The sequence below is a fragment of the Melanotaenia boesemani genome, chromosome 12, assembly GCF_017639745.1.
Source record: "Melanotaenia boesemani isolate fMelBoe1 chromosome 12, fMelBoe1.pri, whole genome shotgun sequence".
NCBI classification, from domain to species: domain Eukaryota; kingdom Metazoa; phylum Chordata; class Actinopteri; order Atheriniformes; family Melanotaeniidae; genus Melanotaenia; species Melanotaenia boesemani.
In genome coordinates this window covers 15516713-15533642 of record NC_055693.1, presented here as the reverse complement: position 1 = coordinate 15533642, position 16930 = coordinate 15516713, and the positions used below count along the sequence as shown (strand labels likewise).

The window sequence follows — 16930 nt, the reverse complement described above, 5'->3', positions numbered from 1 at the left end:
AACATCCTTGACATCATTCTTAAGTTTCTGTAAAAAAAAAGACTTGTAGGCTAAAAGTTTTATTTATTTACTTACTTACTTATGTCAGAAACAGTTTGTGTGGCAATGTCATGCCCAGTCATACATTGAAGAAGGTACACTGACAACTTCTTGCCAGCAAAGTTTTCTTCAACCCTATATTGGTTATTTGTTACTTGACAGATTATATCTACACTATACAATACACCTACTGTATCCTTCTGGCTTTTAAAATGGAAGGTTGCATCAGAGAGAGTGGTATCATGAAAGAATAGCTGGCATACAAGTACCATATTATTAAACCACTGCTGAGCCTGTAAAGTCTTTGTCTTTGAAAAACAACTTAAACGTGCAGCACAGTTGTGTTCTCCATGAGAAGGCACAGTAAGGCTCATCAGAGCAGCAGAGCAGCTTATTCGCCAGGCATCAGCAAGTTCTAGACAATCACAGCCATGTACATTGTACGGAAGAGGATTGGGTATGAGGATGTGGTTTTGCTCGAGGAGCACATCGGCTGCACACAGTATGACATATACGGTCACCGTCATATGCTGCTGGTATTAGCTGTGTCCCTGTTTTTAAGCTAAGGCTGCACCACATTGCCAAGATGACTCCACTTAGCTTACAGAGAAACAACAATGTGCCAGAAGCTCAACAAAACAGTCATTTTCAAAGGGTTTTAGCCAAGCCATGTTTTTTAGGTTTTTTAATATATATATATATATATATATATAAAATTATTATTTATTTATTTTCTTTTCAAATTAGCTTTACAAGAGCTTGTACTTAGATTACTGAGGTGTAGTTTGTGTCTGTTTGAAGCTCTCTCTCACTGCTGTGCCCTGTGTATTTGTCTAGTAAAATCTTAAGTTGGGTCATTTCATAGTATATCAGTGTAACTCGGAGGCCTTATCAGTGTTAAATTCAACTCTACTCAGACATCTCTCTGTTTTTATCTCTGTCTTCCATGTGTAAATCTCCACATTGGTCTAGTTCTCTCTACTAGGTGGGGATTTCAACAATTTGCATTCCTTCAATTATATTTGTAAATTGTGTATGTACCTGCTTTGTATTGCAAATGAATGTCACAAGATGTTACAGACATTAAATCACACAATGACAATAATGTATTATAAATGTATTATAATATAAACATTACTAATATAATAAAATAATTCCTAATAATTCCTAATAATTCCTATATTCCTACACAACGTCATTGTGTACGTTGAGTTTTAGTTAAATCAACATTTAGGCCGTTGAGTTTTAGTAGCCTAAATATTGATTTAACATAAATACCTTGTGCGTGTGTGTGTTCATTGTACCTACCTGTTTAAATATGAAAGTCCATGGTTAAAGCTCTGCTCTAGAATCTTTGGTTGTAATTATTCATTACCATTATTCATAAATATTATTCATAAATATGCATTGTCAGAGCTACATCTCTGGCGTTTATAACAAACCAAACCCAAAATAAATCGCTATCAAATTGAGCAAGTTACGGTTATTTATAAAGTGCATGCTACATTAAAACAACGTAATGAGCGAGCGAGCTGACTGTGGCAAGATGGCCGCCAGTTCTGACGTGTGACCCCATTGGCCAGCAGCGCGGTTGAGACACTTTGCTTTTATTGTAGATATCTATGATGTCACGTCGCAGGAACGATGTTGTGTGTGAAAATCACAAACATCCTTAAACGTTCTTAGAATCTACCCTAACACATAAGCAGAGGTGATGATGCCAACTAAAGAGGAGAGGAGGAAGACAGGTGCTGCTTGGCGGGAGACAGGCGTTACTTGAGTCCGTTGGTTCCGCAGGCAGGTAATATCAGATACTATCCAGGTACTATCAGAGGGAGGGAGCTGGTGGATACTGTATGTGTAGCAATGTCGCTGGTTTTTGAGGCAGCTATTTACGTCTCCCTGGTGCTAGGTTTAAGTTTTGTGTTGATGAAACAATAGGTGTTCCCTGCACTCTTCAAACTATGGCTTCCCATTTTATTCAGATGTGCAGTAATAAATATTAGCCACTGCGACATTGCTGGCAGCTGAGTTTATTTGGGATCTATTGAGCCTGAAAAAAGACTTTGGTGATCGTTAAGTTCTGCCTACAGAGACTGTGAGGACAGGGGCGTTGCTAGACATAGGGCTCTGCAGGGGCTCAGGCCCTCCATTATTTAGATTTTATTTTTTTATTATAAAGACCTGCTGTGTTTATGAAATGAGCACCATTATGTTCCACCTGCTTCCCTTTGCTAACCTGACTGTTACTGCTGCTTCCAAACAACTACTACTGAAAGTGAAACAATAAATAATAATAATAATAATAATATGTTTGTTAGGCTTTCTGAAAAAAAAAACAAAAGTGAAATATACAAATAGAGAATTTATAATCCTGTCAAATGTATAAATTCATATTTAAGTTAGAAAATACTTCCAACTGAATATCAGATATTTGTGGTAAACAGTCAGGTGACATGTTGATCTCTCACATGAATTTGGAGGTTTTTTTTAAAAGTCCAGCATAATAAAAGTCACATAGTCAAACTTTACTAATATTTATTGATATTTACAGAAATATATTATTATAAGCGTTTGTTTGTGCTCCAACAAATATGTTTAAAAAAATATGTTGAAATTAAAGTAAATGTCACTGAGTCATGTTTTGTACTGAACCTGCTGTCTTACTGGAAACTGTCTGACTGGGAAAGGAATAAAATATCAACACAAAGCTTAACTGTTTCTACCGCGACGTCTTAATGTCAAATGATTATCGGTGACAACTTTGATGAATTTCTGATCGTAATTAATCGATGTTGTCCCTAAATGCAGTGGAGTCGGGCCACTGCAGGGTGGGGGCCCTTGTAAATCCTGGAATGAAAAGATTTTTGTGTACCATTTTAAAATGTCTAATTAATTAATATGATAATCAAAGTCAGTTTGCCTGAATGGAGGTTCAGACAGACTGAATTTTGCATTATCATAATGATGGATGTTCTTAGAGGCCCTGTTACCCCTCTAAAATTGTGCCAAATGGTTTAGTCCACACCAACAATGGTTGGTCAGTTTAACCGAATCACACACAGAGTGCAGCCAGACGGCCAGAAGAGAAAGTCATGTGTTTCCCAAAGAAAGTGAAGTCTGGATGCCAGAAAAGGGAAATGAAAAAAAACTTAGGATAAGAAAATGAAGTGAAGGGCAGCTTCTTCTTAATTTCATAGAGAAGAGAGGTGAGCAGGACCTGAACTAAAACAGAGTTTGAGCAAATATCAGCTGCAGTTGTCTAGGGAACATGTTAGGATTCCCAGATTGATTACTATCAGAAATTCATCAAAGCTGTTACCACCTATCAATAAACAGTTCTATTTTGTATTGATATTTTAGTCTTTCCCCACTGATCCGTCATGATGTATTTGGTATCAATAGATTCCTTGCAATTTAAGGATCGTAAATATGCTCCTGACATTGTGCTATCTGATAAACTGAACGTACCAGACTGAGAAGTCTGTAATGTTGATAACAAATGATCTACAATATTTTTTTAATTAATAAAAATAAAACAGGAGAATTTTCCAACTTTAATGGAAAAAGGACTGTTTTATAATTATTATTGAATCCGTGTATTAAAAATAAGGGAGTGACATGAATCCAAAAGTTGCCCTACGATGGACTGGTGACCTGACCAGGTGTACCTGCCTCTTGCTTGCTAATTGCTGGGATAGGCTCCAGCTTTCCTTCAACCCTGAATCGGAACAAGTGGTTTAGATAATGGATGGATGGATGGATGGATGGATCAGACAGCTGTCCAGCCTGCATGTTATAAGATACAGAGTAGAATAAGTTCACAGTAAGACAGGAGGCACAATACAAAACATGACTGTGTTTGTTGGTGTATCCTAGCAAATGGCTTATTGCATAACAGTCATATATACTGAACCTTTCAGCACCACTTTGACATTGCAACATCAGTATTGGCAAAGATTAACATCATGAACAACATGGTCCTCAGTTTCAGACACAGCAGCAGCTCCATCATCATGTCTAGAAGTTATTCAGTTTATAATCAATCATCTGCGGCTGGTTCAAACAAAGTTGTTTCAGTAACACTGACCTTAAGTTTTATTCTATTGTATGTTCAGCTATAAGCTGGTTAAGATGTTCTTATATATTAGTGTCACTTTTATGGTTGAGTTATTTCCTATTTGATTTTTTAAGATTCTGTTGGTACTTTGAAGACCTGTTTATTTACTTTTTTAAAATGCTGTTACTCTTGAGTCTTGCTGCCGTGTATGCATCAAAATGTTGGTTGGTTCCACCAAATCTCATTCCAAGGATTATTGGAAAGTTGGCAGCCCTAAATAATATTTGTAGAAAGGAGCAAGACTTATAGGCCTGCGTTGCAAGGATAGGTTGCACGACCGAAAAAGAGGGGGTAAAATCAAGCGCACCCAGTCAATGCCTCTTCCGCATCTTTGTCCAATCACCGCTGCGTACTCTCCCGGAAGTTTTGAATGAATTGTGCGCGGGAATACTGATTCATCTAATCGACGAAGTAGGTAAGCCATAGTTAATTGTTTCTGCGCTACTTTACTTGTTATAACATTTCAGACTTGAGTTTATGTTTTCAGACAATTCCCCATAGCTTACAGTGACCTATGTAAAGATGCTTATGGGTTTAAAGTCAGTCTTTTGTTTGCTACAAACCATCTCAGAAGCCCGCTATGTTTACAGCTAAATATGTTAGCTAGTTGTCGCCTCGGTTGAAGTGATTTTATGCACACAAAACCTGTTAGGTCAAATTTTAGTCTCGAAATCTATAACACATAGTCCGTATTTGCTATTTGTAAAAACTGATTGGTTATTACCAACTGAACAGAATTATTAGATGTGCATGTTTTCACCCCTTGAAATCGGTGTTTGCCTTTAAATGCAGACAAAATGAAGGTGGTAACGTGTGAGATTGCATGGCACAACAAGGAGCCAGTCTATAGTCTGGACTTTCAGCACAGCACAGATGGACGCTTTCATAGACTGGCCACAGCTGGAGTGGACACGACAGTCAGAGTGAGTGGGAAGTGACCAACAACTATAACTGGTTTATGCATATGTATACATTCATTTGCTTTTAATAAAATCTTCTTTAAGTATCCTGTTAAAGGTTAGCTCACCACTGTGCTCTTATCTGTTCATGTTGACATTCTTTATAGATTAATTTGGCTTTCCTCAACATTAAATGGGTATCATACAGGAGCTCATATATGGCACTTATTGACAGGATTTAGCAAGTTTTGCGTTTTTTCTTACAAATCTTGTAACTTCACTAACATAAATTACTATGCACAATACAATAAATTAATTTGATACTTATAATCACGTCATTTGTTATTAAGTGGCTGGATATCACATGGCATGTTGGCTAAAAACCGTTAAAGTGCAAAGAGATTCATGACTGGTAAGAGTTTTACTTGAATGATATATATTTATTATCTGAACCACTTCGTCCATTACGGGTCGCAGGGAAGCTGGAGCCTAACCCAGTATTTAACAGGTAAGAGGCAGGATACACCCTGGAAAGGTAACCAGTCCATCACAGGACCAACACAGAGACACAAACAACCACTTAAGCTGACACTCATGCCTAGGGAGAATTTAGAGTGACCAATTACCTAACATGCGTGTCTTTGGATGGTGGGAGGAAGCAGGAGAACCCAGAGAAAACCCATACATACACAGGGAGAACATGCAAACTCCACACAGAATGGATCAGAGTTTGTTTCCTTTTCCTTGATGATTACACAGCTGTGGCGAGTGGACATGGGCCCAAATGGGAAGGCAGTCGTGGAGCTCTTGTCTAACCTGGCCAGACATACCAAGGCAGTCAATGTGGTTCGCTTTAGCCCCAATGGAGAGCTGCTTGCTTCAGGAGGAGATGGTACGTCATGCATCACAATTTTCCTGAACAGAACAGTTCATATTAAAATAAATTGATGCCTGGGTTTTTTTTGTTGTTTTTTTTAATCCATTTATTTTTGATATAGATGCAGCCATTTTTCTGTGGAAACTTAACGACTCTAAGGAGCCTGAGCAGGCCCCTGTGTTCCAGGAGGATGAAGATGCTCAGCTTAACAAGGAGAGCTGGTCTGTGGTCAAAACACTAAGGTACACCCGAACAATAACGTACACGTATCTTACTTACTTTGATAATTTTGTTGTTTTTACACATACACTGCAGCCCTTAAATTTTCTAGAACTACTCTAGAGGGGTACTGCTACATGTGCACCAGTTTTTTTTTTTTTTTTTTTTGCTTACCTTGAAGTTAACTACCTTGTAAAATATTTGGAAGATAGTTGGTTGAGGCAATGTGCAAACATAGAAATGAATCTTCCAGAGCAATTACTACAGGTCAGTGTGGAAGAATGAGTTTCCAATTCATTCTCTTTTCGGTTGCTTTCCAGTTAGTTGCCAGTGTTGTGAAATCATTCAGATCTGCACAAGAATGGTCATCAAAGCGTGTCGTCTGTCAAAAATAACATCGGTTTCCAAGCATAATGCTTTTTGTGTAATGTCTTGCCCTTGTGGAGAGTAGGCTGATATCCCCCTTCCTCCTTTACATTTTTAGTTATGGGGGTGCATCTGCAGCACACCAACGCCTGCTGTGAACTGCACCTGTAGAAAAAGTCCACAGCACGTTCTCCACCACGTTTTCCCCAAAATTACCCGTGTTCAAGTATAAAAATGACTTGTCAAATAATTTAAGGTTTTCTTTTAGAAGCATTTAGAATCACTCAAATCTTGTAGTTGCTATTTGGGACATTGAATGATTTTTGAGAGAACTGCTGCTGTGTATTATTTTTGTAAGCTTGTTTTTATTTTATTAAACTTGTGAAGGGATTTTTTTCCTTCCACCTTTCTCACAGCTTTTCATGAAAAACTAGTCTAAAGACACAGTTTGATTGAAGCTGTAAACCTGCTTGAACAAAGATTTGACTTACTTGTCAATATAAACACATTTTCTTTCATCTGATTGGTTTTCAGAGGACACATAGAAGATGTGTATGACATCTGCTGGACACGAGATGGAAACTTTATGGTGTCTGGATCTGTTGACAACACTGCAATAATGTGGGACATTAACAAAGGTTTGGAGCATTTTTTCTGTGTCTTGAATACATTTATGTTCTTTCAGCTATTAAATTAATTTTAATGTCATGTAAATTGTAATAATTTTGCTGGTTTTTGTGTGTACAGGACAGAAGTTGTGCATCTTGAATGATCACAAGAGCTATGTGCAGGGGGTGACCTGGGATCCTCTGGGTCAATATGTTGCCACTCTCAGCTGTGACAGGTAGAAAAGTAGATTTTTCAGTGGTCAGCACTTCATTAACATCCTTGCTGTGCTAACAAGGATTTCATTCATTCATTCTAAGGGTTTCATCTAAGTAGTCAGTGATGACAGTGACCTATCAGGATGATGCTAAAGATGTTTTTTTTTTTTTTTTCTCTTCGCTTTTAGGGTGATGCGCGTGTACAACACTCACACAAAGAAGAAGGCCTTCTGTATAAGTAAAATGAGCTCAGGGCCACTTGCAGAGGGAGAGGTAAGTAGAATTTTAGCTTTTAAAGAGACCTCTCATATCTTAGATGTGGTTAAGTGCATCAATCATATATTAGCTAAACTTATCTAAATGCCAGCTGAACCCTAAAATATTTATTATTACCTTTTGACATTTTGTTTAATAATACATATTTAGTTTTTTGTCTGTCAATATATTAAATATTGTAATATCTTTTAACCCTTTACAAAGCCCTTTAATAAGAGGGATATGTTGGTCATTCAGTGCCTCTTTATGTTGTGTAATTTTGAAGGCCAAGCAGTACCGAATGTTCCACGATGACAGTATGCGATCCTTCTTTCGTCGTCTTTCATTTACACCAGATGGGTCCTTCCTGCTCGCTCCAGGTACTCACTTCATATTGAAAATCTGGATTTTATCTGGTGAAATTCAGTGCTGTTATAGCCTGATAAAATGATTTATCTAAACTGTGTTCTCTCTTCTGTTTTCACCTCTTGTTTCCTTAGCTGGATGTGTGGAGATTGGAGAAAACATCATAAACACCACCTACATCTTTTCCAGAAAAGGTCTAAAGAGGTAAAGTTTGTGGAAATTTTTGTTATATTAAATAAATTAAGATTTTTGAAAAGCTCATAATTAATGTACAGATCTCTGCTTGTGCCTGTCAGGCCTGTTGCCCACTTGCCATGTCCAACTAAAGCTACACTGGCTGTGCGCTGCTGCCCCATCTACTTTGAACTCAGGACCAAGAAAGGAGAAGGCAAGAACAAACAAGACTGATTACAAAGCCCATCCTGTCTGATTCATGTATAGATGTTGATTTATTTATTTATTTTTCCTCCCATTCTTTATTTTGCTCCACTTCTCTCTGACAGATGGCTTGAGCCAGGCTCTTCCTAATTTATTCCAGTTGCCGTACCGTATGGTGTTTGCAGTGGCCTCTGAGGACTCCATCTACTTGTATGATACACAGCAGAGCTTTCCATTCGGCCTTGTGTCCAACATCCACTACCACACACTCAGCGATCTCACATGGTAAAAAAAATATATATATATATATGTGTGTGTGTGTGTGTGTGTGTGTGTAAACCTGTAAATGTTTAAGTCTTAACTTTCTAAATCTCGTCCATGTTTAGGTCTGGTGATGGTTCCCTTCTGGCCGTGTCTTCCACGGACGGCTACTGCTCTTTCCTGTCCTTCTCTCCTGGAGAGCTGGGCACTCCACTGAAGGAGCCACCCACCCTGGAAGTTTTTGTCCCAAACAGCAGTGTTGAGAAAAAGGGCAAGAAGGCATCAGTAGCCAAGAACTCACCTCCTGCATCCCAGCCTTCAAGTTTAACTCCAAATCCCCCATCCCAAACCAACCTTGCTAAAGATGCCTCTTCTCCACCCCCTCTAGAAGAAAAGAAGAGCACCCCTAAAGTCAAATCTAAACCACAGCCCCGTAGGATCACCCTCAATACCCTGGAGGGATGGGGGAAACCCACCCCCCCAAAAGCCTCTGCTTCTTTAGCACCTCGGGCCCCAGTATCTGAGAGCACAAGTGCACCTTCTACTTCTCAATTACAACTCAGTCCCCTCACCAACTCCTCCACAGCGCAGCCACGTATTTCACCCCTAACTCCCTCTACACCAAAGGTCCTCAGTAATGCTAATACTCCCAAGTCCACCACCCCGAAGGCTACAACCACCCCAAAGGGGCCCACTCCAAGGTAAATATAAGAAGAGCTGCTAAGTGCCAGAGAATGCAGTAGATAAGATGCAATACTTTGCATGTATGTTATGGTAGACATGAGAAAAAATGTGTGTATTGGTACTACCTTTTTCTTTTTTTTTCTTTTTTTTTTTTTTTTTGTCTTAAAACGCAAATAATTAGTGATGGTAAAAATCTTAACTTTTTAAAGAGTGAAAACTGACTGTATTGGTTAAATAATGACATAACCTTTAATGGGAGGGGGATAATTACCAACCACTCAAATACTTCTAAAGAAAGTACTCATATCTGTCTTGTTTGTACTGTTTGTACTTACATGTCTGATTCCCATAGATCATATCAGCATTTAATGAAGATTTTGGCTGTATTAAATAAGAACGATAATAGTGTCTAAAGATCAGCCTTGAAAAGTTCTCCATTTACAAATAAATAAATAAATAGTCTGACAAATGCAGTAGCTTAAAGGGAATAGTTAAAGAAGGAAAAGCTGATATGATGAAGCTTTGGTGAAATACTTATGAGAACAAAAAGATTGTCAGATGAAATCCAAAACCCTAAAAAAAAGTTTCTGACCCCCCAAAAAAACACAGTTGAATTTTCTGGGAGCCACAGCAATGAAAGCTTAGACACCATGTGTGGCGGAGACAAGTTGTGTAACTGTTCCTTAAAAAAAAAACTAACAAAACAAACACACACACACTAAGATGCGAGTTAACTACTGATTCAAAATTGTCAGGAGGCCATATTATTGAAATCAGGTTAAGACAAGTAAGAAACCGTCATTCGTATGAACTTTTCTTTCAACACAGCTGTTATGAAGACTGGAGCATGACTTTTATCATTTGTTATGTGTTTTGACTAGAGTCACACAGACAGAACAAACTGCGTCCACTGTGCTCCCTCCCTAATGATTAAAGGAGATAAGCTTATAATCTTCAAAAATGCAGATAACAAAGAGTTGGGGGGAAATAAAAAAAAAAAACAAACAAAAAAAAAACAAATGATCTTAAAAATCCTATAATTTTTTTCTTTTTTTTTACACTAAACATACTTTGAAATATTTTTAAAAATACAAGCTGGAAAAAGCATTATTTTTCTGTCAGTTTACATGTGCTCAGCTCCTGCTGTATGAACAAAGCCCTGTCTGGTATGAGGGATTCGTTGGACCCCCCACTGGCTATAAAATAATAATCAGTGAGACAGACTGCTCTCAGACAATGGCTGCACATGTTTTTCTACATATTTGTTTTTTTTATATGGTTTGTTTTGGTAACTTATATATCTCCCCTAATTTATACTATTTGGCATTAACATGATAAGAAATGAGTGTTTACATTAACGTTGCAGAGTTTATTTAATCTTTTCAGTTTGTGCTTTTGGATCTGTAGTTCGAGTCTCTGCCTTTTCTAAATGTTTACAGGAGAGTGTCTCTGACTCCCATTGCATCCCGTTCTCCAGCTATTGGTTCACCTTTCGGCGCTTCTTCCTCCACAGAGAAGGCCAAACATGGTTAGTGTCTTCTTTGACTGTAAATCCACTTTTATACAACAAAATGAGTTTATTGATGATCACATTTTCCCATCTTCTACAATGACTTCATTCTCAAAGTTGGATTTCTATTGTTATGCAACTATTTTTCTCCTGATATCTTTATATATATATATATATATATATATATATATATATATATATAATTATTTTAAAATCTGTATTCACAAATGTAAACTCTCTTTAGTTATTACCTTTTTACTTTTATATGGAGGTAATAATTTTTACATCGTGGTCAGATCCATATTAATGGATCCTAATACTGACTCCTCCGCTTGTGCCCAATACTCTCTTTGCAGAGATGAGGTTCCCCTTTTTCATTTTAGAGATCAATAAATGGTGGTAATGCAGCCTATTTCTCTCTTGGGTAGTTTGATGATCACTACTCCTTGATCTCCAAAAGCCAGGGTACCTACCAAAATGATGAAATGGGGTTAGGATTTGGATTTATCCTGCAAACTGTCAATGCTAGCTCTAATCTGTGTACATTGTTGTGCCAAACAAGTCTAACTCGCTTTTGCCAAGTTGTTGGAGATGCAGGAAATTAAAACATTTGATTACATCAGGCCAGTGTTTCACTCTGCTTACAAATGTGTTAGCCACAAGTCTCACACCACATAGCTAGCGGCATACCTTCCTCCCAGCTGAGGCCTGCACAGAAACCTTGAATTGTAACCTTCTGTTACTGATCTCTTCCTTTGTGTTCCACCAGAGCGTCCCTCTCCTCCCACTGATCCAGTGTGCCAGCCTCCAGAATCCAAACGGCCTAAGACCAGTGACGCCCCAGCAAAGACCAGTGTCAGCCAGGATTAGTGTTTACTAGCAACAATGTGGTAGCAGTTAAACGAGTTTCAGTTGAAAACCACTGATACTCCTCATGGATGTAAGACTGTGCATAAGTATTGTTTTAGTGTTGATGTTGTCTGGGTGTGATCTGATGAAGTGACACCGGTATTCAGTTACAATGTACATTGAAGTCAGTGTTCATAAATTGAGTCTTATTTTACTCCCATATTCTGTAACTTGCATTATAGAGATGATATCCATTTATTATGTTGTTTATAGCTTAAATGATGTCCTGTAAAATTAGTCATGAACATAAATATAAATCTGAGCTGCAAGCTTGAAGACAATAAAAAAAGTTCTTCGGGGGTTTGTGTTTGCTTTGACTATGACCTGCATTGTAATTAAGGACTAAACCAGAAGTTTGAATAAAACATCTAAATTTGTCAAGGACTTAAATGAAATTTTCCTTGGAATAAAAACGTGAGTTTAAACAGTTTGGGACACGGTGTCTTCATAACAAGCTGCTGATACTTATTTAAAATGTTTGGAAACTACTATGTATTTTGAAAGTTTTCTTCCTTTTATGTTTAGACAATTTTTCTCGTCAGTCTACATGACGGCTGCAACTGCAGAGTTTATAGTTGTTTTATAAGTTTGTTACAAATAAAAGTGACTAAGCTTATTTACATAAGTAGCCAGATCCTTTGTAGCAACACAACTGAGCTCTTGTATTTTTTTTTTTTTACTTAGTTGCCCTTGATGTTGTTATTTGACTGGAACCCTTTTTCAGCTAAGCAAATTTATTGGACATAAGAAGGTACAGACCTGTCTATCGAGCTGATGTATATAGGGTTATAAATTACACAGTGGATGTGTTGTATTATTGATATGAGAAAAGATCCAACCCAATTTCTGCAGCCTTTAATGTGTCAGAAAGTGGCCTCAGTTAGTCTGAAAGGGAAAAAAAACAGTTCTTACATGTGGCTGCCAAACCAAACTGGGACATTGAGAGAAATGGCCTTGGATCGGACAGGCAACACACAAGTAAATAGCCAAAATTAATAAGATCCAGGGATCTTTTGTGGATAAAGAAGAACTTTGCACAAGGACAAGCATGAATACAGCAGTCTGACAGAAGCCCTTCGTTTAAAGGAGTTATGTAATTCTATGTGTACTTGAGTCAAAGCTTCAGCCTCATCAAGCATCTCTTCTAGGTATTCCCAACATATTTACCAGTAATGAACACCATAAAAGATTGCACAGTGGTATATTGTGCAAAGAACAATCTACCACTCCACTGGATTTCTTCAAAAGCCCCCAAAGTATGTGGCTGGTACAGGATACTAATGTAACACATCCCACAGGATTTCCTAGTCTGTGTAACACTACAGGATTGGACAACCTTAAAAATAAGTTGCAGAGAATTTGGTAAAAGGACCTTGAATCATAACGAGAATCTGGTGGAAACAAAAGTTTTTTTGTTTTTTTTTAACTCCCAGCTAAATGGAGGAAATTGCCTTGGAGCCAGTTATTTAGTCAAACATGGTGCTGGCAGTATCATTATGTGGGGATGCTTTTCTGTAACTGGGGTTAGGAATTGTGTCGGTAACAGTAAGATGGATAAAGAAAAATAGAGCAATTATAATTGAAAACCTTTCCAGGCTTAGGAGAAACTTTCCACCTAATTTATAATTCAACATGACAACGATCTAAAGAAAAAGAAAAGAAAGATGTGAAAGTCCTGGACTGACCCAGCTAGATTTTGGACCTGCGCTCAATAGAATTTCCATAAAGACTTGAAAATCTTGGGTGCTTGTGCTTCATAGTTAACTGTGTCGATCTGAAGCGTTAACCTTTAAAAAAGGTGCGCCAAGCTCAAAAGATCATTCAAAGTGAGACTTAAAGGTGTGTTTCCTGACATCTTTACAAAAAAGACCTGTCTCCCTCTAAATAGGATATATATATGATGTAATATTAAAGATCAATTATAGTTATAAGGAAATGGCAGGTATAACCAGATTCATTCAAACATGACATAAAGATCTGGTCTTTTTGGTATTAGAGGTTTAATTGTAACTTTTAACTGTAAAATCCTTTTGAATTAATCAGAATTAATATTAATTTGATTTTTTTTACGTGTCCTCCAGTCGAACAGTGACCACATAGGTTGATGTATTTGGAGAATATCACTCTAAAATAATGAGTTATTAAACTAAACTGATTTAATTACATGAAATGAGATACAATAACAGACATTTTTCTTGCTTGAATATTTGCTGTTGTGTCAAGTTAAATTCTAAACTTCATCATACAACTCTTGCAATAAAATATGGAAACACCAATATTGTTTTTTATGTTGTTTTTTTTTTTTTTTTTTTTTTATGTTCACGAAGGTTTATAAATTTCCTTCAAGAAAGTAATTCAGCTCAGTGTTTGGCAAAATATGTGCATTGTTTCCAATAACCTGTGTCTGAAATTTGGAGCAAATACAAACAAAACAGGAAAGCTGGAAGATGCATACAGATGGACGAGGAAGAGATCAAACATTCAGGGCAGTAAACTGAAACAAATGCATTTTCAAGGCAGAAATAAACGGTGAAGAAATGGATGACAGATAGGCAGAAACAGGAGTCAGTGTTTGTGACTGAATTGTTATAAATGGAGAAAAAACCAGAAGAAACAGAAACAGCTTGAGGAAAACTATTTCCATAATCACGTATCAAATGGGATTGATAAAGAACTCATAACCACTATGGTGAATGGACGGGTGGACTATGAAATTCTTATGTCTTTCGAAAACATACTTTGGTAATAATGGAGTACATTGAAAAGATGGTTTTCACATGTTATTTAAAATGTTTAATATTTTTCTTTTAACTGTTGTTTTTTTATAATATCATACAACTTTATTTTTGAACAATTTAATTTAATTTTAGGGCCATTCTTTTAGCTAACCAGTCAAATTAAGACACAGTAACGGTAAAACAACAACTTTTTTTAAAAACTTAAATTAAATTGTTTACTTAAAAACTTGTATGGAACTGAGTATGGATTGTTTTTTAAATAAATGTTATATTTAAAGGTTTGTAAACTGCATAACGTTTTTATATATTAATTAAATAGTATTTGTCCCAGAAAACAAACTTCTAAAGATAAATCATGAACAACTTGCATATAATTGTGACGGCGTTTTATTATTTGATCAAATTTGGGTGTACGATGTTTAACCCCTTCAGCCCCTGCGTCCATTTGAATGGACATGACATATTTGTTGCTCTAAACCAATAAAAACACAGTGAATGAGTCATGTCAGCATTGCTGATTGCTAATTGGATCCTGATTATCCAATCTAATCAATTCATGACTTTGAGCATGCTCAGAAAACGTGGGACACCTCAGACAAGACAAGCATGGCTGAGTGATTGGTGAGAGGGAAGAGTAAGTGCCCAGTTTTTATCAAAAGTATCAATTTATGGCCATGCTAGTCAAACTAATTTGTTCTTAGAATAATCTTAACTGTTACAAGTGATAGTATTTCAAGTTATTTTGATTGCAACTTTATCACCAATTAGTAGTATTTTTTTAAAGTTTAACGTCCACTGCAATGGACATCAGGACTTTAGTGATATTAGCCATCACCCACATGTTTAGTGTCAGTATGCAAAGAAACAATATATATGTAGGCTTTTCAAAGCTAAATTTTACTATGACAGTGTATTTATTCATTTTTTTATAATGTTAAATCTATATATTTTTTGTATATAATGTTCTTGTAGAGTATAAAGTTGAAGACTTTTTGGAACGTCTCATAAATGGAGAGTTGTCTGAACTCGACTCCTTGAATTCAGGAAATGAGTCAGATGAGACTAGTGATATAGATGGTGAGTTCATAAATTATGCTTTTAATTCACAGTCTAAGGTTTTTATCAATTTCATGTCTTATATGTAAGATAAAAGTTGCATGGAATGTGTAAGATAAAGAAAAGAATAAGATAAGATAATTGATAATAGCAAAGAAATGCTAGAATAGAAAATAATACTAATAAGATAATGCATAAAATGAGTTAAAAATTTGATTGCTTTGTTGTTAGATTCAGAGAGGGACAGTGGAGAGGTGATCATGCCAGAAGAACTTGAGGTGGCAGCTGAGTGTGAGATAGAGGAGAGAGGCAGTTTGGTGGCAGAGGATCAGGAGGAGATGTCAGTTACTAAGAAGGAAGAAATCAAGTGGCGTCACAGGCCATTCAAAGAGATGGCTAAAAAGCCACGAGAAAGCTATGATGAAGTTGTAAGCTGTGATAGAAAGGTGGGACTGGTCAAATGGTATGACAACAGACCAGTTGTCATGGCTTCCAACTTTGTTGGTGTTGGCAGACAGGATGAAGTCCGGCGGTGGGACAAAAAGAAGGCCCAGTTTGTGATGGTTTCCCGTCCAGAGGTTGTCAAGCTGTACAATGAAGCAATGGTTGGTGTTGACCTGCTTGATCAACTCGTCAGTTTGTACCGCACAGAAATCCGGTCAAAAAAGTGGACTCTGAGAATGATCACACATGCTTTTGACCTTGCTGTTGTCAACAGTTGGTTGGAGTACAGGCTGGACTCCAAGAGGGCCAATAACCCAACAAAAGACATCTTGGATCTCCTTCATTTCAAGATGAATGTGGCCCAATGTCTGGTGAGAGTTCAAAAAACAATGGCATCAAAACGTGGAAGACCCAGTATGTCTCCGGAACCACAGAATGCCCCTCACAGACCACCTCACCCGCCAGTTCAGGATTCAAGGCCTCTACCTGAAGTTCAGTATGACATGGTTGACCACATGCCAAATTATGATGAAAAGAAAGAGGCCACCAGATGCAAGATGCCAGACTGTACCGGAAAAACACACGTCTTTTGTGACAAGTGCAACATCCACCTGTGCTTTGTGCCACACCGCAACTGCTTCAAGGCTGCTCACCGAAAATGAGTCCATTGAAACATCCAGAAGTGTGATGTCTTCTGCAGGGCACATTCCAAGTGTCCAAGTAAATGTTTGATCTGTTCATTGGCCTGCTTCTAAAAAATATGTATGGTTATCTTTTGGAAATGATACTCTACTGGAGGCAGAACTGGTTCTCTATAATCATATATCTTTCAACTTCATGTTTAGATTGCTTCATAGCATCTTCCTCTCATCCAGCAAGTTTCTGATTTTCCTGGTGATTAGCTTATTGCTGTTCACAATCAATGCTGGAATACCTTTGTAAAGTTCATTTGCATGTTCAAAGTTGCAGACAATCTCGCAACTAT

General features: G+C 37.2%; 1 protein-coding gene across 2 annotated transcripts; it reads left to right on the top strand.

Moving 5' to 3' along the window:
* Window positions 1–4503: 4503 nt before the first annotated feature.
* Window positions 4504–12128, top strand: chaf1b (chromatin assembly factor 1, subunit B). Of its 2 annotated transcripts, none has more exons than XM_042000833.1 (14): window positions 4504–4574; window positions 4952–5082; window positions 5818–5950; window positions 6057–6177; window positions 7055–7158; window positions 7268–7364; window positions 7533–7617; window positions 7886–7979; window positions 8100–8169; window positions 8262–8353; window positions 8469–8628; window positions 8730–9305; window positions 10728–10816; window positions 11568–12128. In XM_042000833.1, the coding sequence occupies exons 2-14, from the start codon at window positions 4957–4959 to the stop codon at window positions 11666–11668; spliced, it is 1848 nt and encodes a 615-aa protein (XP_041856767.1). In that variant the 5' UTR covers window positions 4504–4574; window positions 4952–4956; the 3' UTR covers window positions 11669–12128. The 2 variants fall into 2 exon arrangements, with proteins under 2 accessions (XP_041856767.1, XP_041856768.1); XM_042000834.1 differs by having other exon boundaries at window positions 4517–4570.
* The last annotated feature ends 4802 nt before the right edge of the window (window positions 12129–16930 follow it).

Bases quoted from the DNA above. Each gene is read 5' to 3' on its own strand.
- chaf1b (XM_042000833.1), top strand. From the start codon at position 4,957: ATGAAGGTGGTAACGTGTGAGATTGCATGGCACAACAAGGAGCCAGTC. The intron at 6,178-7,054 runs GTACACCCGAAC...ATTGGTTTTCAG, and splicing joins TCTGTGGTCAAAACACTAAG to AGGACACATAGAAGATGTGT. The intron at 8,354-8,468 runs GCAAGAACAAAC...TCTCTCTGACAG, and splicing joins CAGGACCAAGAAAGGAGAAG to ATGGCTTGAGCCAGGCTCTT.